This window comes from Squalius cephalus (assembly GCF_949319135.1).
Source record: "Squalius cephalus genome assembly, chromosome: 6".
NCBI lineage: Eukaryota > Metazoa > Chordata > Actinopteri > Cypriniformes > Leuciscidae > Squalius > Squalius cephalus.
This window is the reverse complement of record NC_137127.1, coordinates 1-16,636: the sequence shown is the minus strand read 5'-3', so window position 1 is coordinate 16,636 and position 16,636 is coordinate 1. Positions and strand designations below refer to the sequence as shown.

At 39.1% G+C, this 16,636-nt stretch overlaps 1 protein-coding gene across 2 annotated transcripts; it reads left to right on the top strand.

Annotated features, from left to right (window-relative positions):
- The first annotated feature begins 824 nt into the window (after positions 1-824).
- On the top strand, positions 825-10,829 carry bnc1 (basonuclin zinc finger protein 1). 2 transcript variants are annotated; one of them, XM_079873815.1, is made up of 5 exons: positions 825-1,262; positions 3,214-3,316; positions 4,392-4,627; positions 5,231-6,963; positions 8,249-10,829. In XM_079873815.1, the coding sequence occupies exons 1-5, from the start codon at positions 1,254-1,256 to the stop codon at positions 8,754-8,756; spliced, it is 2,589 nt and encodes an 862-aa protein (XP_079729941.1). In that variant the 5' UTR covers positions 825-1,253; the 3' UTR covers positions 8,757-10,829. The 2 variants fall into 2 exon arrangements, with proteins under 2 accessions (XP_079729941.1, XP_079729940.1); XM_079873814.1 differs by having other exon boundaries at positions 8,177-10,829.
- The last annotated feature ends 5,807 nt before the right edge of the window (positions 10,830-16,636 follow it).

Sequence of the window (16,636 nt, the reverse complement as noted above, 5' to 3'; positions counted from 1 at the left end):
TTCATAAAATTTGCCTCTTACAAATAAAGCTTTGATCTCCTGTAAGTAATACAGATTTAACTGAATATTTCAGGCTGTATTAGCTACACAGTAATAGTTCCTGCCATTTTGCTTGTTGTAAATTTTTAGTTAAGGAGAGGAGATGCCCACTCAGTTCTCTGTCTCTGAGCGTTCAAGAAGCAAAAACCTGTTAAAACCTGCTCTGTAATGGATTAAACGCAGCATGTTTTTACCTGCTGTGTAATTGGTGTATTAAAATGTCAAGTGACTGCACCGAATGTAATATCAGCTCGATAGATGTAAACTTCATGGACTGATTGTCATATGTTGTGAGGCACGATTACCAGAAATGTGATGTATTTAATGAAACGTTTTTGAATTCAAGCCCATTCAGCATTCAGTGAAAAATCCTTCATGTCCTTCTGACCATGTGTACCAACAATTTTGTAGAGAACATACAATTTTCAGGTAGTTTGGAAATGAAAAGTTTGTGTTTTTTTCTGTATTTGAAGAAAACATATGACAACTGAATCGCTGCAAAGAAAAATCTGTTGAAGAATCTGTTGAAACATACAATTCTGGCGAGCAAAAGGCATAACTTGCTGGGATTGATCAGAGGCTGTTAAAGCGTGCTCTCTCTCTCTCTCACACACACACACACACACACACACATCCAGTATCCAGTGCTTGAGTGTGTCTTGTGCTGGGCTGCATTGATTTAATGCATTACTCAAACTGCTGGAGAGAGAGAGAGTCGAGGTAGAGAGTCTCTCCTGACTGCATTAGGAGCCTCCAGCCTTTGTGATTCCTTTTGATCAAATCTCTGTGAGAGACGCGTGTCATGCCCTCTTCCAGCCAGCTGTGAGGGGACTGGCCCGCCACCCAGTGGGGGAGGTGTGTGTGTGTGTGTGTGTGTGTGTGTGTGAGTGAGTGAGAGAGAGAGATCTCTTAAGGTGAGAGGCAGAGAGTACAGCGGGTAGGAGGGTCTCATTCCACTCCCCAGCGCCCAGTTCCAGCACACACTCACACACTCACACACTCATCCTGGACGCTTTAGAGCCGCTCACACACTCACACGGGCCTGTGGACGAGCGCCGCGTTTCTCGATTGCAGGAGAAAGTGTGTGTTGTGTGGGTGAGTGTGACTGAACTGTGAGTGATGGATCTCTCGCAGTAGAACGTAGAACTTGTACAGACAGGAGCTGCTGGAATGGCAAACCGCTCAGAAACACTGGAAACTTCAGTCTGATCAAAATGTCTGAGGTAAGAAGTTTAGTTTGGGATCAAGTCTATCTTAGAGAATTGAAATAAGAACACAAGTGGATTGGGAGTTATATGCAGATGATGTTACTTTGAGAAAAAAATATGCTTTTTTCACTGTGTGGTGCTTTGACTGAATTGGCAACTTTTATCTATGTTGATCATTTATTGGTGTACGGGACATAAATTAGCTAAACTGCGCATACATATGAATGTGAATCTGAATCCATTTTTAAAGTTTTTTTTACCCCCATTCATAGATCAATTTGCTAGCTAGATATTTCAGAAGAAACTTTATTGTGCTGTTCAGATGGGTGTGAATGTCTTCACAAGTGTGTGAGTGTTTGTTGGTCATCCACTGGAATGTAATTCAAGACAAGAGTAATTTCTCTGCCACAGCCATAATGCTGGATAAATGATTGTGTGTGGAATGCTTGTTTAATCTGAACACCAATGTAAAAGACACGTTCATTATAGAGACTTACCGAAAGATTTTTGTCAACGGAACAACAGGAGTCAAATTCTTTTTTTTCTCTCTTCCACTTTCTGGCAGCTTTAAGAGATCCTCTCTCTCTGTCTTTGTGCTAATGGTGACGAGTTAGTGTCCCAAAGTGGGACTAAGACCCCGTTTCTGGGCGGGCAAACACAGTTAATGGCCTTGGGGCGTGAAAGCTTTGTCTCTGTGAGTGTGTGTGTTCATTAAGCTCATGTTGATCTGTCATTGTTGTTCGCTGCTAAAGGCCTGTGTTGTAAGATCTGACAGTGACTCTTTCTGTTAGAGATTCCTCAACCGCTGCGCTTATTTTCACCACACGCGCCTCTCTTCATAGCCATATTCTACACTTTTCTGGTCCTAGGAGAACTACTAACTTGTACAGTTTGTCAAAATAATATTTGTCTAATATTATGTGATATTCTGGATTAAATCATATCAGTCAATATTTTAATTGTGACCGTTGGGTAGAAGTTTACACATTTTACATTGTAAAAAATCTATTCAAAAGCAATAAATACTGAGTATATTAATGCATTTTAGAAAGTTAATCATTTTTTGATTAGTAAAATTCAAAATAATATGCTGTATCATTGCTGTAGCGTATTTTACAATGCAGTCAAACTGTCAGCCAAAAAGCTGGATTATTTAACTGTTATGAACAGCACATAAACTAGCCTAATTAACATTTAAAATTCATTCAGAAATTGAACTCAAAATGTTTGCTTGGCTTACCATAATGCATCATTTTTTAAAAATGTATCTTGTGCTTTCCATTGACTTTTGTGATGTAAATATTTATGTGCATTTTCAAATATCGCTCTCTCTCTTTCTTTGCGTATGTAAGTGCCGGTGTGTTTTATAGTTGAGGTTCGAGGATAAATAACTATCCTGTTGCCCTATATTATCTCTATACTGGATTGAGCTGTCGAATTGTGCTAAAGTGTCTATAATTAATATGAAATTGCATCGGTATGAACCTCACTGTATGTGTTTGTGCTCAGAGGAGTACTTTATATAATTTATAATTCTTTATTTAATACAGAATTATCATTAAAGCATTATCAGCAAAACAGTGAAAAGTTTAATTAAAAACTGGACATGAATTTGAGAATGTCTCAATAACACGTGTCTCTCTTTTGGTTTAATGACAGCAGCATTGGAGATACTGTACGTAAACAGAACCTAACGTTCGTGTTCTCCAGCATGAGAATATTCCCAAGAGCTTCTTGAGCTTAATATATATAGAGATACACGCATGTAGAAAGATACAAACATGTACTGTATGTATACACACACACACACACACACACACGCACATACAAATATATATGTATTCAGATCTAGGTGTACATTAAAAAGTTAAAGTATGAAACCGAACATTTTGGAGTGAACATAACGGGTGTTTGTGATGAATAAATATGTAGAATATATTCATTATTATTGTGTGTGTGTGGACAGGCTATTTGCTGCACGCTGGTGAACTGCAACTGTGACAGTTTCAAGCCTGGGAAACTGAGGCGGCGACTCTGTGAAAACTGTAGGCACGGCTGGGTCGCCCATGGTGAGTTTCACATGCTATAGAATATTACATTTCACACAGATGTTTTTCACACATCTTCAAACCAGGTTTTAAAACACTTCACTGTCATCTCTCTCTGTCTTTCTGCCTCTTCTACTTTTCACAGTACTTTTTAAAAGAATATTCCGTGTTCAATACAAGTTAAGCTCAATCAACTAAAAATGTTTATTACCTTAAAAATAAATTTTAACATGTCTTTCCTATTCTTAAAAAAAAAAAAAATTTCTGTAACAGTGAGCCACTTAAAAAAGAAATGAGTGGGGCCAATTTGTAAATCCTAAAATACTGTTTTAGAAGTATAGCGACAAGATGTAAACAATGTCATGATGATTTTTATTAAGGAAAAAAATGCTTTGTAAAGTTATATCCAATTTTACAAATTGTTTTTTTTTATTATAAAAATATGATGCATAAAAAGACCATACAAATTATTTTACAAATGAATTTAACAACTGTCCAGCTCAAATAATACCCAACTTTTATCAAAAAAGTTTATCAAATCATAAGCTTCATATTTCTAATTTTAAATCCTCAAAGAATATTGTGGTGGTCATCAACATTATGTTACAAATGCTGATGTTGAAGCTTAACTTGCTGAACCTTAAATATTCCTTTAATAAACATATGTAAAAACAGAAATAAATAAATAAATCTGTTCATTATAAATTAATCTAGACCTTAATATTGACTTTCTGACATTAAAGCTATGTGGCATAAATTTATAAATTGATGGCCAGTTTAGAATCCTTGGATATTTTTTGTCGTTGTTGTAATTGTTATTGTTTGTAGATGATAATTATTTACAATATTGTCTGTAATTTCTCAGTCATGCACATAAGCACATATATACAAACACAATTTATTACAATACATAAGCAACATGTTTATAATAGACATTAAAATTTGTACAAATGCTCACTTCAAGCCTCACTTACAAACAAAACAGATACACAGATTCAGAAGCGAACAACAGAAATGCTGCCATGAAACACGTCGAGATGCTTTGCTGATTTCTGCATGTGTGATGTAAACTGGTGTCTGTTTTGCTGAATTGCAGCTCTGAGTAAGCTGAAGGTTCATCACATGTACCAAGGAAGCCAGGTGGAGATTGTTCACTCCAATGTGGTGTTTGATATCTGTAGTCTGATGCTTTATGGGACGCAGGCAATTCCAGTGCGTCTGAAGATCCTGCTGGACCGACTCTTCAGCGTCCTTAAGCAGGAGGAGGTTATTCAGATCCTAAACGCCCTGGACTGGACTCTCCAGGACTACATCCGTGGTTATGTCCTGCAGGTGAGCTGTTCCATTCACTCGACTCACACTGATCCCGCTTGAAAACATACTTCAATTTGAGATGTGTAATTACAGTTTTGTCACACTTTTCCTCAAAATTCCAGTGGTGAGCCACTGAGATATCTTCAATCTTTTTGCTTATCAAGTATTCAGGTGCTTGAATTAAATTCATGCTAGTTCCTCTAGTGGAGAATGTAAAGTTAAAGCCTCTTCAGACCTCCAGATGAATGCTGTATGATAAAATATTTATTCTGGTTACAACATGAAGCTGCTGCATGACTTTCAAAGCCTGCTGGCACTCAAGAGTAATTACAGGCGCACTGAAAGACTTGCCCGACTCGCCTCTGATCTCTCCCCTCCCCTCATACGTCGACAGGGAAACCCGCATCATCTAAATGAAGAAAAATTATGCTCCTGAATGTATCACTCTGCTGCAGTAATTAGACCTCTCAAGTCCACATGTATTAGATGTATGGATGACTTGTTATTTAGTAACTCTGTCAATCTGTCAGAAGTTATGGAGTATTTTAGGGTCCCAGTGCAGGACATTTATTAGTTTAGACTTCATAATGCAAATTATATTCCTTATGTGTATGTGTCTAGGATGTGGCCGGTAAGGTTTTGGACCGCTGGGCCATAATGACCTTTGAGGAGGAGATTGTAACGCTGCAGCAATTCCTGCGCTTTGGAGAGACCAAGTCCATCGTGGAGCTCATGGCTCTGCAGGACAAGGAGGGACAGGCTGTTGTTGTTCCGACCACTAGGACCAATTCTGACATCCGCAGCTTCATCGAAAGCAGTACACAGCGCTCTGTGCGGACACCCGCTAAAGCAGAGGCACCCGGTTGTAGTAACGGACACCATTTTGAGACTCTAGTGAACAGTATGGCCCTCATGCTGCCATTGCAACTGCTGAACTCGGTTCCGGCACCGTTGCTGAGCTCCAGTACAGACTGCAGCCACCAGGAGGCACAAACGAGACACGAGACGTCAGAACTAAGCCTTGACAGCAGTGCTGCGTTTGACACCGGCCCTGTGAGAGCAGAGGGGCTGCTGGACACACAATCTCCAAAGATGGAGTCGGAAGAGTTTAACGTGAGTGGAAACTCCTCTCCCTCCACGCCTTGCACATCCTCCATCACTTCTGAAATCACACACATGTCACCAGAGAGCAAGATGCGGTGTGCAGAGAAGAGCGGATCCTTGAAGAAGGGCCGAGTGTTCTGCAGTGCCTGTGAGAAGACCTTCTACGACAAGGGCACACTGAAGATACACTATAATGCCGTTCATCTGAAGATCAAACACAAGTGCACCATTGAGGGCTGCAACATGGTGTTCAGCTCTTTACGCAGTCGCAACAGGCACAGTGCTAATCCGAACCCGCGGCTGCACATGCCAATGAACCGCAATAATCGTGACAAGGACCTGCGGGGGGGCCTGAGCCCGAGTCTGGAGGACGAGCCCGAGGGCGAGAAGAGAGAGTTCGCCTCCATTCCAGAGAGCAGGACTGTCTCAAGTTTCATCATCCGCAACTCTGAGCCCAAACTACACGGCTCTTTATCCAGCATGAGCCAAAGCGGAATCCTCTTTCCCAATCTAAAGACTGTGCAGCCCGTGCTCCCCTTTTACCGGAGCCTGGTGACCCCAGCCGAGCTGGCCCATACGCCGGGCAACTTGCCCTCGCTCCCGCTCCTGTCCTCCTCGGTGCCCGTCAGCACCAGCCACATGCACACCGACATGGAAACGGTGCCCAAGAAGAAGTCTCGGAAGTCCAGCATGCCCATCAAAATCGAGAAGGATGATCTGGCGGAAGAGGGCGTGTCTGAGGAGGAGACTCCGCCCCTCAGTCCCTGCACACACACACACAAGTGTGACATCAGCAGCGAGGGGCGTGGCCCTGTGGACTGCAATGGTCTTCTCCGGTCAACCGCCAACTCACTGGACACAGAATGGGACAAACTGACTCAGGAGGACAGTCGTATCATCTCACCGTCTTCTCCTTCTCTCTTTCACACTAAACAGAACGATGAGAAAGAAAAGGAGTCCTCAAAATGTGAAGAACCAACATGCAGTTCACAGCCAGACCAGCCTTGCAGCCACCGACCGGCCCACTTCACACACAGCAGTGAACACTGTGTAGACGGCTATAGTGACCCAGAGAACATGTGTCCAGATGATAAAGAGGAGCAGTCGCACCCCTGTGAGATCTGCAGTAAGACATTTAAAAACCCCTACAGTGTCAAAATGCATTATCGAAATGTGCACTTAAAGGAGATGCACATGTGCACTGTGGACGGCTGCAATGCTGCTTTCCCATCCCGTCGCAGCAGAGACCGGTAAGACGGTTAGGCTTGAGGGAAATTAATGTGTGTGTAATACAATACATTACACCAGGCAGTTATTTAAAATCACATGACAGTTTTTGTGTTGATGCATTAGGACTAAAAGTCAGGCCCGGCTCCAGCTTTGAGATGTAAGGTGGGCCAAGTGACTTTCCTGGTGGGCTGGAGCTTATACATTATTTAACTTTTCCCGGTAACAACTTTATTTTATAACAAAAGGAGCAGGTCTTAAATTGGACTCACACAGGGCTCAACACTAAGGAGTTTACTGGTGAGTTGCCATGCCAAAATTTTTCACTGGCAGCGCCACAAAACAAAAAGTATTTTAATAAATAATGTTACATATAGACAAGTAAATAGCCAGTAATAAAATATGAATGAATGAACAAATTACAAACAATAGCACAAATAAATACAATAGAACAAAGATACAAATTAAATACACAGATTTCAGCTAGGTCTAATAGTATTCAGGTACGAAATACTTTAATGTATAAATTAAATATATATTAATCCTGTTAAAGCTAAAGAAGTTATTCAGTCTAGAGCAGATTTGAGTAGAGTTTTTATAATTGTCTTTCGTTCTTTAAACAGACGATTACACACAGTTTAGGCGAGTACGCTCGTAAGCACAGTCTTAACTGCGTTAAAATAACAAATCTTAAAGAACATAAAGGGTTAGGAGAAAATCTGATGCTCACCAGATTCGTTCATTTGGTCTTAAAGTGACAGTAACTAAATATACCTGCTGCTGTCTTGTCTTATTATTGTTAAGCTTGACCAAAGAGAACTGTGTGAGACGCATCTTCCTGTGTGTAATGTGTGTGTAACGCGTGTGTAACGCGATTTGTGTGTGAGCACATACCGAAGTTTCTTTCGCATCTTCTTGCACTTGAACAGTTTAGAATCGTTTGAATGTTTGAATGTTTGTGAAGACCATGGTCAGGTTCTAATACTGCTTTCTAGTTTCTAAATAACAAGTCGATTTCTGATACCAAGCAGCCAAAAAGCATGATCTCCCTCAAAATCTGGAGCTGATTTGAACATCGCAATCATTTAGCAATCGGCCGTTGTTTACCATGAGGCCAGGGTGGGCCTGTGGAGCCGGGCCTGCTAAAAGTTTATGATTGCTTTTATACATGAAAAAAGTTAAAAAACAAAAGCATGTTGGTTTTCTCTTTAAATGTTTTTGCTTTTAATTCTCTAGACACAGTGCAAACCTGAATCTGCACCACAGGCTGTTGACCAAAGATTATTCAGGAACATCTTCTCTCCGCAGAGAGCATCCAGATCTCCCTCACAAAGAGCAGATGTCTGTCATCCTCAAAGCGAGTCACCGCACAGGCCTCGTCTTCCCCATGAGTAAATCCCTGGAGAGAGCAACTGAGCCAGCAGAGGGTGCTGTGGAGAACGAAGCTGTTCTGGACCTGAGTACCAGAGGAAGCGCACACTCGTCCTGGGACTCAGACATGGGCAGTGAAGAAGGGCTCCCTCTAGAGGACAGTGACGAGAGCTGCGACGGGCTCGGTGTTGAAGCATCTCCACCGTGCCTCAGCCTGCAGTCTCACAGCTCATCTCCCATCACTTGCCATCTCTGTCAGAAGGTTTACAGCAACAAAGGCACATTCAGGGCTCATTACAAAACGGTGCACCTTCGCCTCCTTCACAAGTGCAAAGTTCCAGGGTGTGACACTACATTCTCCTCTGTTCGGAGCCGCAACCGACACAGTCAGAATCCAAATCTACACCGTAACCTTGTGATGAATACCTCCCTCAATCAGGAGTAGGACAGTGCATCACACACACACACACACACACACACACACACACACACACACACACACACACACACACACACACACACACACACACACACACACACACACACACACAGCCATATTCTTCTAAATATACATACTCACAGAGGTGTAATGTCCAGGGGTCAGAAAGTAAAAGTCCTGCCATATGTTTATTCCACTCATTAGTTCTATCTCCTGGCTGAAAGACTGTGCCAATTAGCAAGTCCAGTTGATTGGAACAAAATACTGAGGAAGACTTTTACTTTCTGAACCTGGACTTTACACCTCTGCATACGCAATGATTCACTCTTAACAATTTGGGCTCAAAAGCACTGGTCATTGTACTGTACAATCAAGCACAACTGGAAGGACAATCATATTTATAATAAACCTTGACGTCTTTTACCTTTTTAATGTTAAGATATGTTTTCATCTTTACCGTAATATCTACTTGAGAAACTTTACTTATATTTATTGATTTTTTTGAGAGTAGGACAGAAAGACAGATGCCTAAAAATGACTGAAGAAATGACAAAGCTGAAGATTGAAGAGACAGAGATGCTCGCCTACACACAAGAAAGCACATACAGAATCATTTTAATCACCTTAAGAGATCCTTAAATACAATCAGTGCTTTTATACAGTAAGTTAAGTCCCTCATTCTTTATCAAAGCCACATAAAAATCATGTTGTATTTTCCTTCTCTGCACTTTTCCATTGGGACACATCTCTCCTCAGCACGAGACTGGGACAGAACATTGATCCAGCATGACAGAGTCCACAGCAGATTAGAGACTGTCCGAAAGAGCGAGCGAGTGAGCACTACCGAGTGTTGGTGAGAGAGTGATTAAGAGCCTGAGCTGTTTTTTAAGGTGCAGGACTCACATGCGCTGCAGGACATTTTCTGGTAGTGTATTTGTGTTTGCTTGCTGTTCAGATTTGTTTTTATTACAAAAGATTTGGTGAAGCTGATAGATTGTGTTGCCGTTTCATCAATATGCTCTTTAAAGAGGCTGTTGTGTTCTTGTTGAGTAAGTTATTATATGTATGTTTTACTTTAGGGGCCAAGCATCTACAGTGTTTGTTCGTTTTCTTATTGTTCTTCTCGTGTCGTGGGAGTCTGTGAAGTCCCTAGACCACATTTGGGTTCTGTCACTTAAACTCAGCACCAAACAGTTCAAATTCTGGCTTTTCTTTTGCCTTTAACTATTCAACCATGCAGTTTAGGTACATAATTCTTTGTGATGAAATGCATTATTTTGGCAGGATTGGCTTTGTGTTCACATTCTGTTCTTGTTGTGAAATCTGAAAGAATCAGTGAAATCGGTCTTATTGTTATGTCAGTCTGAATCCTTCCTGTCTCAGTCATTTTTACAGTTGTTACATTAAATAATGCTATGTCCTATTAAATTGACTTGTAACTCCCGCTGTCGTGCTTGGCCCCTTAATTGCTGCTTGCATTTATATTGCTATAGTTGTTATTCTTGTGGAGACCAAAGATTCTTAATCCAGGATGGAGTGTAAAGCAGCATGAGCAACAGAAGAGTAAAACTGCACACATGGACACATGTGGACACACCAGGGTGCTTGTAAATACTAAAACACAGGTTGCTCTAAAGACTAGAGATTCAGTTTTGTAATAAATTTTCATCAGTTTAATATGATGTTGATTTATAATGAGCATGAGGTATTAGTAAAGTCAAAGGATCGTACCAGTGAAGGCTTAGGCTGAGGACGGCAAATGAAGACTTTCATAAAGACGGCTCATAAAGCTGTTTGTGAATCAGAGCTGAACAAAATGAGTCTTACATTGGTAGAGCGAGAAGACTCCCACAAATACACTCAAACCTGTGACATTTATTCCTATAACTTTTAACTTTTCTCTACATGTAAAATCTTCTATACCCCCCCCCCCCACCCCACCAATCAGGGTTATCAGGATTATAATAACAATCTAACCCTAACCCACTATCATTTATTTGTGTTCTATCATTTTTGTATGTGTTAATAAACAATCTAAAAATATCAGTAAATGTATACTTTTATACATAAACATTAAGCAGGGGGAAACAAATAAAATATATGCTAAATCTTTGGTTCTTTTTTGGTTTAACAATCATGAAATGACAAGCATAACATTTTGGCAAGTTATGTATTTCTTAGCAGAAAAAACCTGACATCAGAAAAGTTCTGTATTGCAGATGTCACCTCTGATTCTCAGATGCTGTGACCATTCACTAGAACATTTGTTTATTTTGCTGAATTTTAATTTTAATTTTAATTTTTTTATCCAAAGCAGCAACATACACTGTTGTGTTTGTTTATTTGTGATTTGCACAGTTTACACTGGGTTCACTAAAATACCTGTGGATTACTGGACATGATCAACAGACAGAATGTAAATAAAAGTAAAAAAAAAAAAAAAAAAGCAATATACATATGGCATTGTGTGTATGGATTGTGGAATCTTCTCAACCTGCACTCTCAGTTTCACATGCACTTGTCTGTGACGAGGAACTGGAAATGAGCTGAAGTTAAGCAGTATGGCTGTAATCGTGAGTCCTGAACATGAAACACAAATGATAGGGAAAACCAAACTTCTGTTGAATTGTGATCGCATCACAAATGTCATCAGGTAAAGTTGTTATATTTTAAATGTTATAAATAGTGCTGTCAGTGTTAACACATGCAATTTATTTTTGTCCAGTTTAACGCGTTAAAATATTTAATGCAATTAATGTAGCATCCATATTTTCTGTCATCCTTTGGCTAGTGTTTTCATTATATGATCACGCTCTTATTCGTGCAAATACTTTTTTTTAGCACGACAAGACAAAAGAGAATGCACTGCCTGTGAATGTCCTGATACACACACACACACACACACACACACACACGACGCACAGAAAGACGAGTGCCAGTATTGTGCACACAGACAGCACGCCAGAATCGAGTTCTCTTTAGCGCTTGAACGAACAATAACACACACATTTATAACAAAATGTCCATTTTGTTGAGTATCCTCATAAGAGCAGTCTTAAATGAGTTAAAAAAAGTCTTAAATGAACGTAAAGAGTTGTGAGAGAATGAGACGTGTGTGAGATCCGCATCTGTCAGCATCTGCAGATCTTAAGGTGACAGCAGCCACTAATGCCATTAATGTTAATCAAAGAACTAAGGGAACAGAGAAAATTACTCACTGCTCTTGACTAAAGAACTTTTGTAGCTTTAATAAAGATTAATCTATATTTAATTTATAATTTATGCAGTGCAGACTGTTTGATAACTTTATTCAATTTCTGTATATTTCCTACTTGTTAGACAGGTAGGAAGGGCACATGTAAATATGACTTATTATGATTTATTATGGGTTTATGTGAGGATTGTTTTAAGTTCACTTAAAGCTTCAGTCCGTAGTTTTTCCCCTTTGTTGCCATCTCTGTTCGAAATCTGCAATTGCAGTTATTCGCGGAATTATCACGGCACAGCACGGATGAATCCAATGTTTTGAGGAGAATGTACGGCTGTCAGTCACCGCCAGTGTGGAAACTGGCATTCACAATCACAGATTCTACTTTTTGGAAGTATGACCAACATAAGAATTTTCACTGGAAGATGTCCTCTCAACAAGTCAGTAACATCCACTTTTGTTTTGACCAACTATGGGAAAAAAAGCATTGCAGTAAATTGCACTGATTAAATCTAACGATCGCTTATCATATATCACATCAAACTGTGCAAATTATACTTTGTTCTCAAATTGTTAATGTTAAAAACATCAGCATTGCGTAACTACATTTAATGCCCTTCCGATATTTATCCTTGTTTTCGCATGGGCCGCTTGCAGTCTCTTTTTTTCTTTACTCTTTGCAGTCTCTTTTTTTCTGTAGGGTTAGTCTTTTGCATTTTACAACGGGTGAGTCTCCAGTTGTCACTGGTGATTGTCGTTTGAACCTTTCTGGATCCGCCATCAAATTGCTAAGTTTAATTTAGGGCTGTGAAACGATTAATCGCGATTAATCGCATCCAAAATAAAAGTTTGTTTTTACATAATATATGTGTGTGTACGGTGTATAATTATTTTCTATATATAAATACACACACATGCATGTATATATTTAAGAAATATTTGCATGTATATACTGTGTATATATATTTATATTATATAGAATTTATATTATATATAAATATTTTATATATAAATAACAAATTTTTCTTAAATATATATGCATGTGTGTGTATTTATATATAGAAAATAATTATACTCCATACACACACACATATATTATGTAAACACAAACTTTTATTTTGGATGCGATTAATCGTGATTAATCGGTTGACAGCCCTAGTTTAATTATATCAAGTCCTGTGAGTAAAGTCTATAAATCTTCAACATCCTCACACTCCTAGCCTACTAGCCGAGACTCTTCTTTATGTGGACAGATGTGACGTAATGACGCAAAGACATGCTCGAATTTCCCGCGGAAATCCACCAGTACCACTGGAATTAAAAACATTATTACAAGCTTACCCTTTTGAATCGAGCTAAGGCAAGCAGAGAGTTTTGAACACTGGCTGGTTATGTACTTGTTAAAAAAATTATTTTGGATAATTTTTAACCCAAAAAAGTTACGGACTACAGCTTTAAATTAAAAGTTGTTATATTTTTGGAAGCATAAAAAATGTATAGGAAAAACGTTATTTTCACATTGACCGTCTGTCTTCCTCATCTGTGTGTGCACTACACTTCCCATCATCCTCCTTGGCACACCTGCACACCTGCACTCTATCAGCCATCATCATCATCACCTGCACTCCCTCGTTAACAAGCCCTATATATGCAGCACTCTCCTTTCACTCCTCGTCTGGTCTCGTCTATACATGTCGATTCATGACACCCAGACCCTCTACATTACATACCTGCATACTCACCGTCGATCCCGATCTTCTTCAGCCTGTCTTCATTCCATCTTCAGAGAAACTTCATCTTCATCTGCAAGAGAGAGATAGACTTGGTTATCATTCAGTTAAGCTTCATCTGATTATCTACTTCCTGTTTACTCACCTTTCATGCTGTGTCCAATCCATTCTGCTATTAAAATATCAAACCTACCATCTTGTCTGCTTCGTGTATGCAAACCTGACAGTTATAGGTTTTAATACACTGTAATGTTGAATAACTATAATTAATGTTTAAAATTGGGGGAAAAATTTGTTTTCCTAGAGACATCAGTTGCTGTATTAGTATCAGTGATACTGGCCTTCATTCATAAAAAGATGCCATTAAACAAGCATTTAAAAAAAAGTATTTATATTGTTTATGTTGTTTAAAAAAGTTTTTAATCACGATTATTCACAGAAAAAATGTGTGATTAATCTAGTTAATTTTTTTTAAATCGATTGACAGCACTAGTTATAAAACTTTACAATTCATTAAATTGCAGTATTTTTGGCCAAACCAATAATTATTTTTGTGCATTATTTTTTCCATTTTTCCTAGACCACAGCATTTCATGTAAAAGGTGTCTTGCCACAGTGGCTAAAGTAAAAATTGCCCACTGCTGTGAAAACATACCAGCATTTTGCCAGTGGCAGCAGTTTCAGGTGTTTCCCACCTGACTTGTGTAACTGTGTGAGTGTGCATGGTGATTTAATTTATTTTCCTTTTTTATGTTAAACAAATAGGCTATCTACAAAGTCTTATTTCTGTTATTAATCTTTTTTTTTTAAATAATTTGCCAGCTTCCATTTGCAATTGCTGCTGAGTGACACCTTTGTTCGTAGTGATCTGGCTCCACCTTGTGGCTTAAGACACACTGAACTATTTTGTTTGGTTGTTTGATCAGTGGGTTCGAATCCACAAATGAGGAAACATGAGTTTATAGAGTTTGTGGATAAAAATAGGGTTATGGTTTGGGGAAAATGTTCCCATTCATAACTGCAAGGAAAGAGTCATGTATTGGCCATCCCAGGACCTTTCTATGCACTCAAGATGTATGTGGGGGCTGCAGAATTTTCTGTGATTTTTTTATTTTTTTTATTTTTTATTTTATGATCCCAGTAAAGATGTTGGTTATAAATTAAATCAAATATTAATGGGCCAAATAGCTCAGGTCTTGGAAAATACAGTTAAAGGTTGTATCAGCGATTTCAGGCCCAAACATAAATGATCACATTCATCTAATACGATCCGCTAGCTACCCGCCCCATAAGCATGCCGTCAAAAAAACGCTTATGGGGCGGGTAGCTAGCGGATCCTTAGGAAAGATTAGATGAATGTGATCATTTATGTTCGGGCCTGAAATCGCTGATACAACCTTTAAGAGGATGTACGTGCTTTAGTTAAGAGTTAAACAGTATAAAACAGTAACAGTTAATCAAGTGTTAGACAGTATTCTAGGTTATTACGTGAGGAAGTTTTTAGTCTAATAATTAGAATATCTGTATTTTCAGAATTAAGTAGTAGGAAGTTGCTAGTCATCCAGTTTTTTTATATCATGCATTCCGTTAATTTTGTGAATTGTTAAGTTTTGTCAGGGTGTGAAGAAATTTAGAGTGAACAGCAACGGTCGTAGTACTGAGCCTTGTGGTACACCATACTGAACTTGTGATCGATAAGACATCTCTTCATTTACTGCTACAAACTGATAACGAATGATTTAAACCATGCTAGTGCAATTTCACTAATGCCAACATAATTTTCGAGTCTATTTAAAAGAATGTTGTGGTCGATAGTGTCAAATGCAGCACTAAGATCGATTAACACTAATAGAGAGATACAACCACGATCGGATGATAAGAGCAAATCATTTGTGACTCTAACGAGAGCAGTCTCGGTACTATGGTACGGTCTAAATCCTGACTGGAAATCCTCGCAGATATGATTTCTTTCTAAAAAGGAACATAGTTGTGAGGATACCGCCTTTTCTAGTATCTTTGACAGAAAAGGTAGATTTGAGATCGGCCTGTAATTGACTAATTCTGTAGGATTAAGTTGTGTTTTTTTAACAAGCGGTTTAATCATAGCCATCTTAAAAGTTTTTGGTACGTATCCTAATGACAAAGATGAATTAATGATATTAAGAAAAGGATCTATGACCTCTGGAAGCATCTCTTTCAGTAGCTTAGTCGGTATAGGGTCTAACAAACATGTTGTCGATTTAGATGATTTAACGAGTTTAGAAAATTCTTCCTCTCCTATAGCAATGAATGAATCAAATTTTTCCTTAGGGAGACTACAATGCGCTGCCTGATGCGATACTGTAGTAGACGGTTGCATAGTTATAATTTTGTCCCTGATATTATCAATCTTATAAGTGACGGTTGCATAGTTATAATTTTGTTCCTGATATTATCAATCTTATAAGTGAAGAAGTTCATAAAGTCATTACTGCTGTGCTGCTTGGAAACTTCTGGGCTTGAAGCTTTTTTTATTCGTTAGTTTAGCCCCTGTTTCAAATAAATTATAATTTTAATTCGTTACATTTATATAGCGCTTTTTTTCTGAGACCTCAAAGCGCTTTACATAGAAGGAGGGAATTTCCTCAACCACCACCAATGTGCAGCATCCACTTGGATGATGCGACGGCAGCCATATTGCGCCAGAACGCCCACCACACACCAGCTTACTGGTGGAGAGGAGACAGTGATGAAGCCAATCAGTATATGGGGATGATTAGGAGGCCATGATAGACAGAGGCCAAGGGGAAAATTTGGCCAGGATGCCGGGGTTACACTCCTACTCTTTTTCGAAGGACATACTGGGATTTTTAAGGACCACAGAGAGTCAGGACCTCGGTTTAACGTCTCATCCGAAGGACAGTGCTCTTTTGGCAGTATAGTGTCCCCGTCACTATACTGGGGCATTA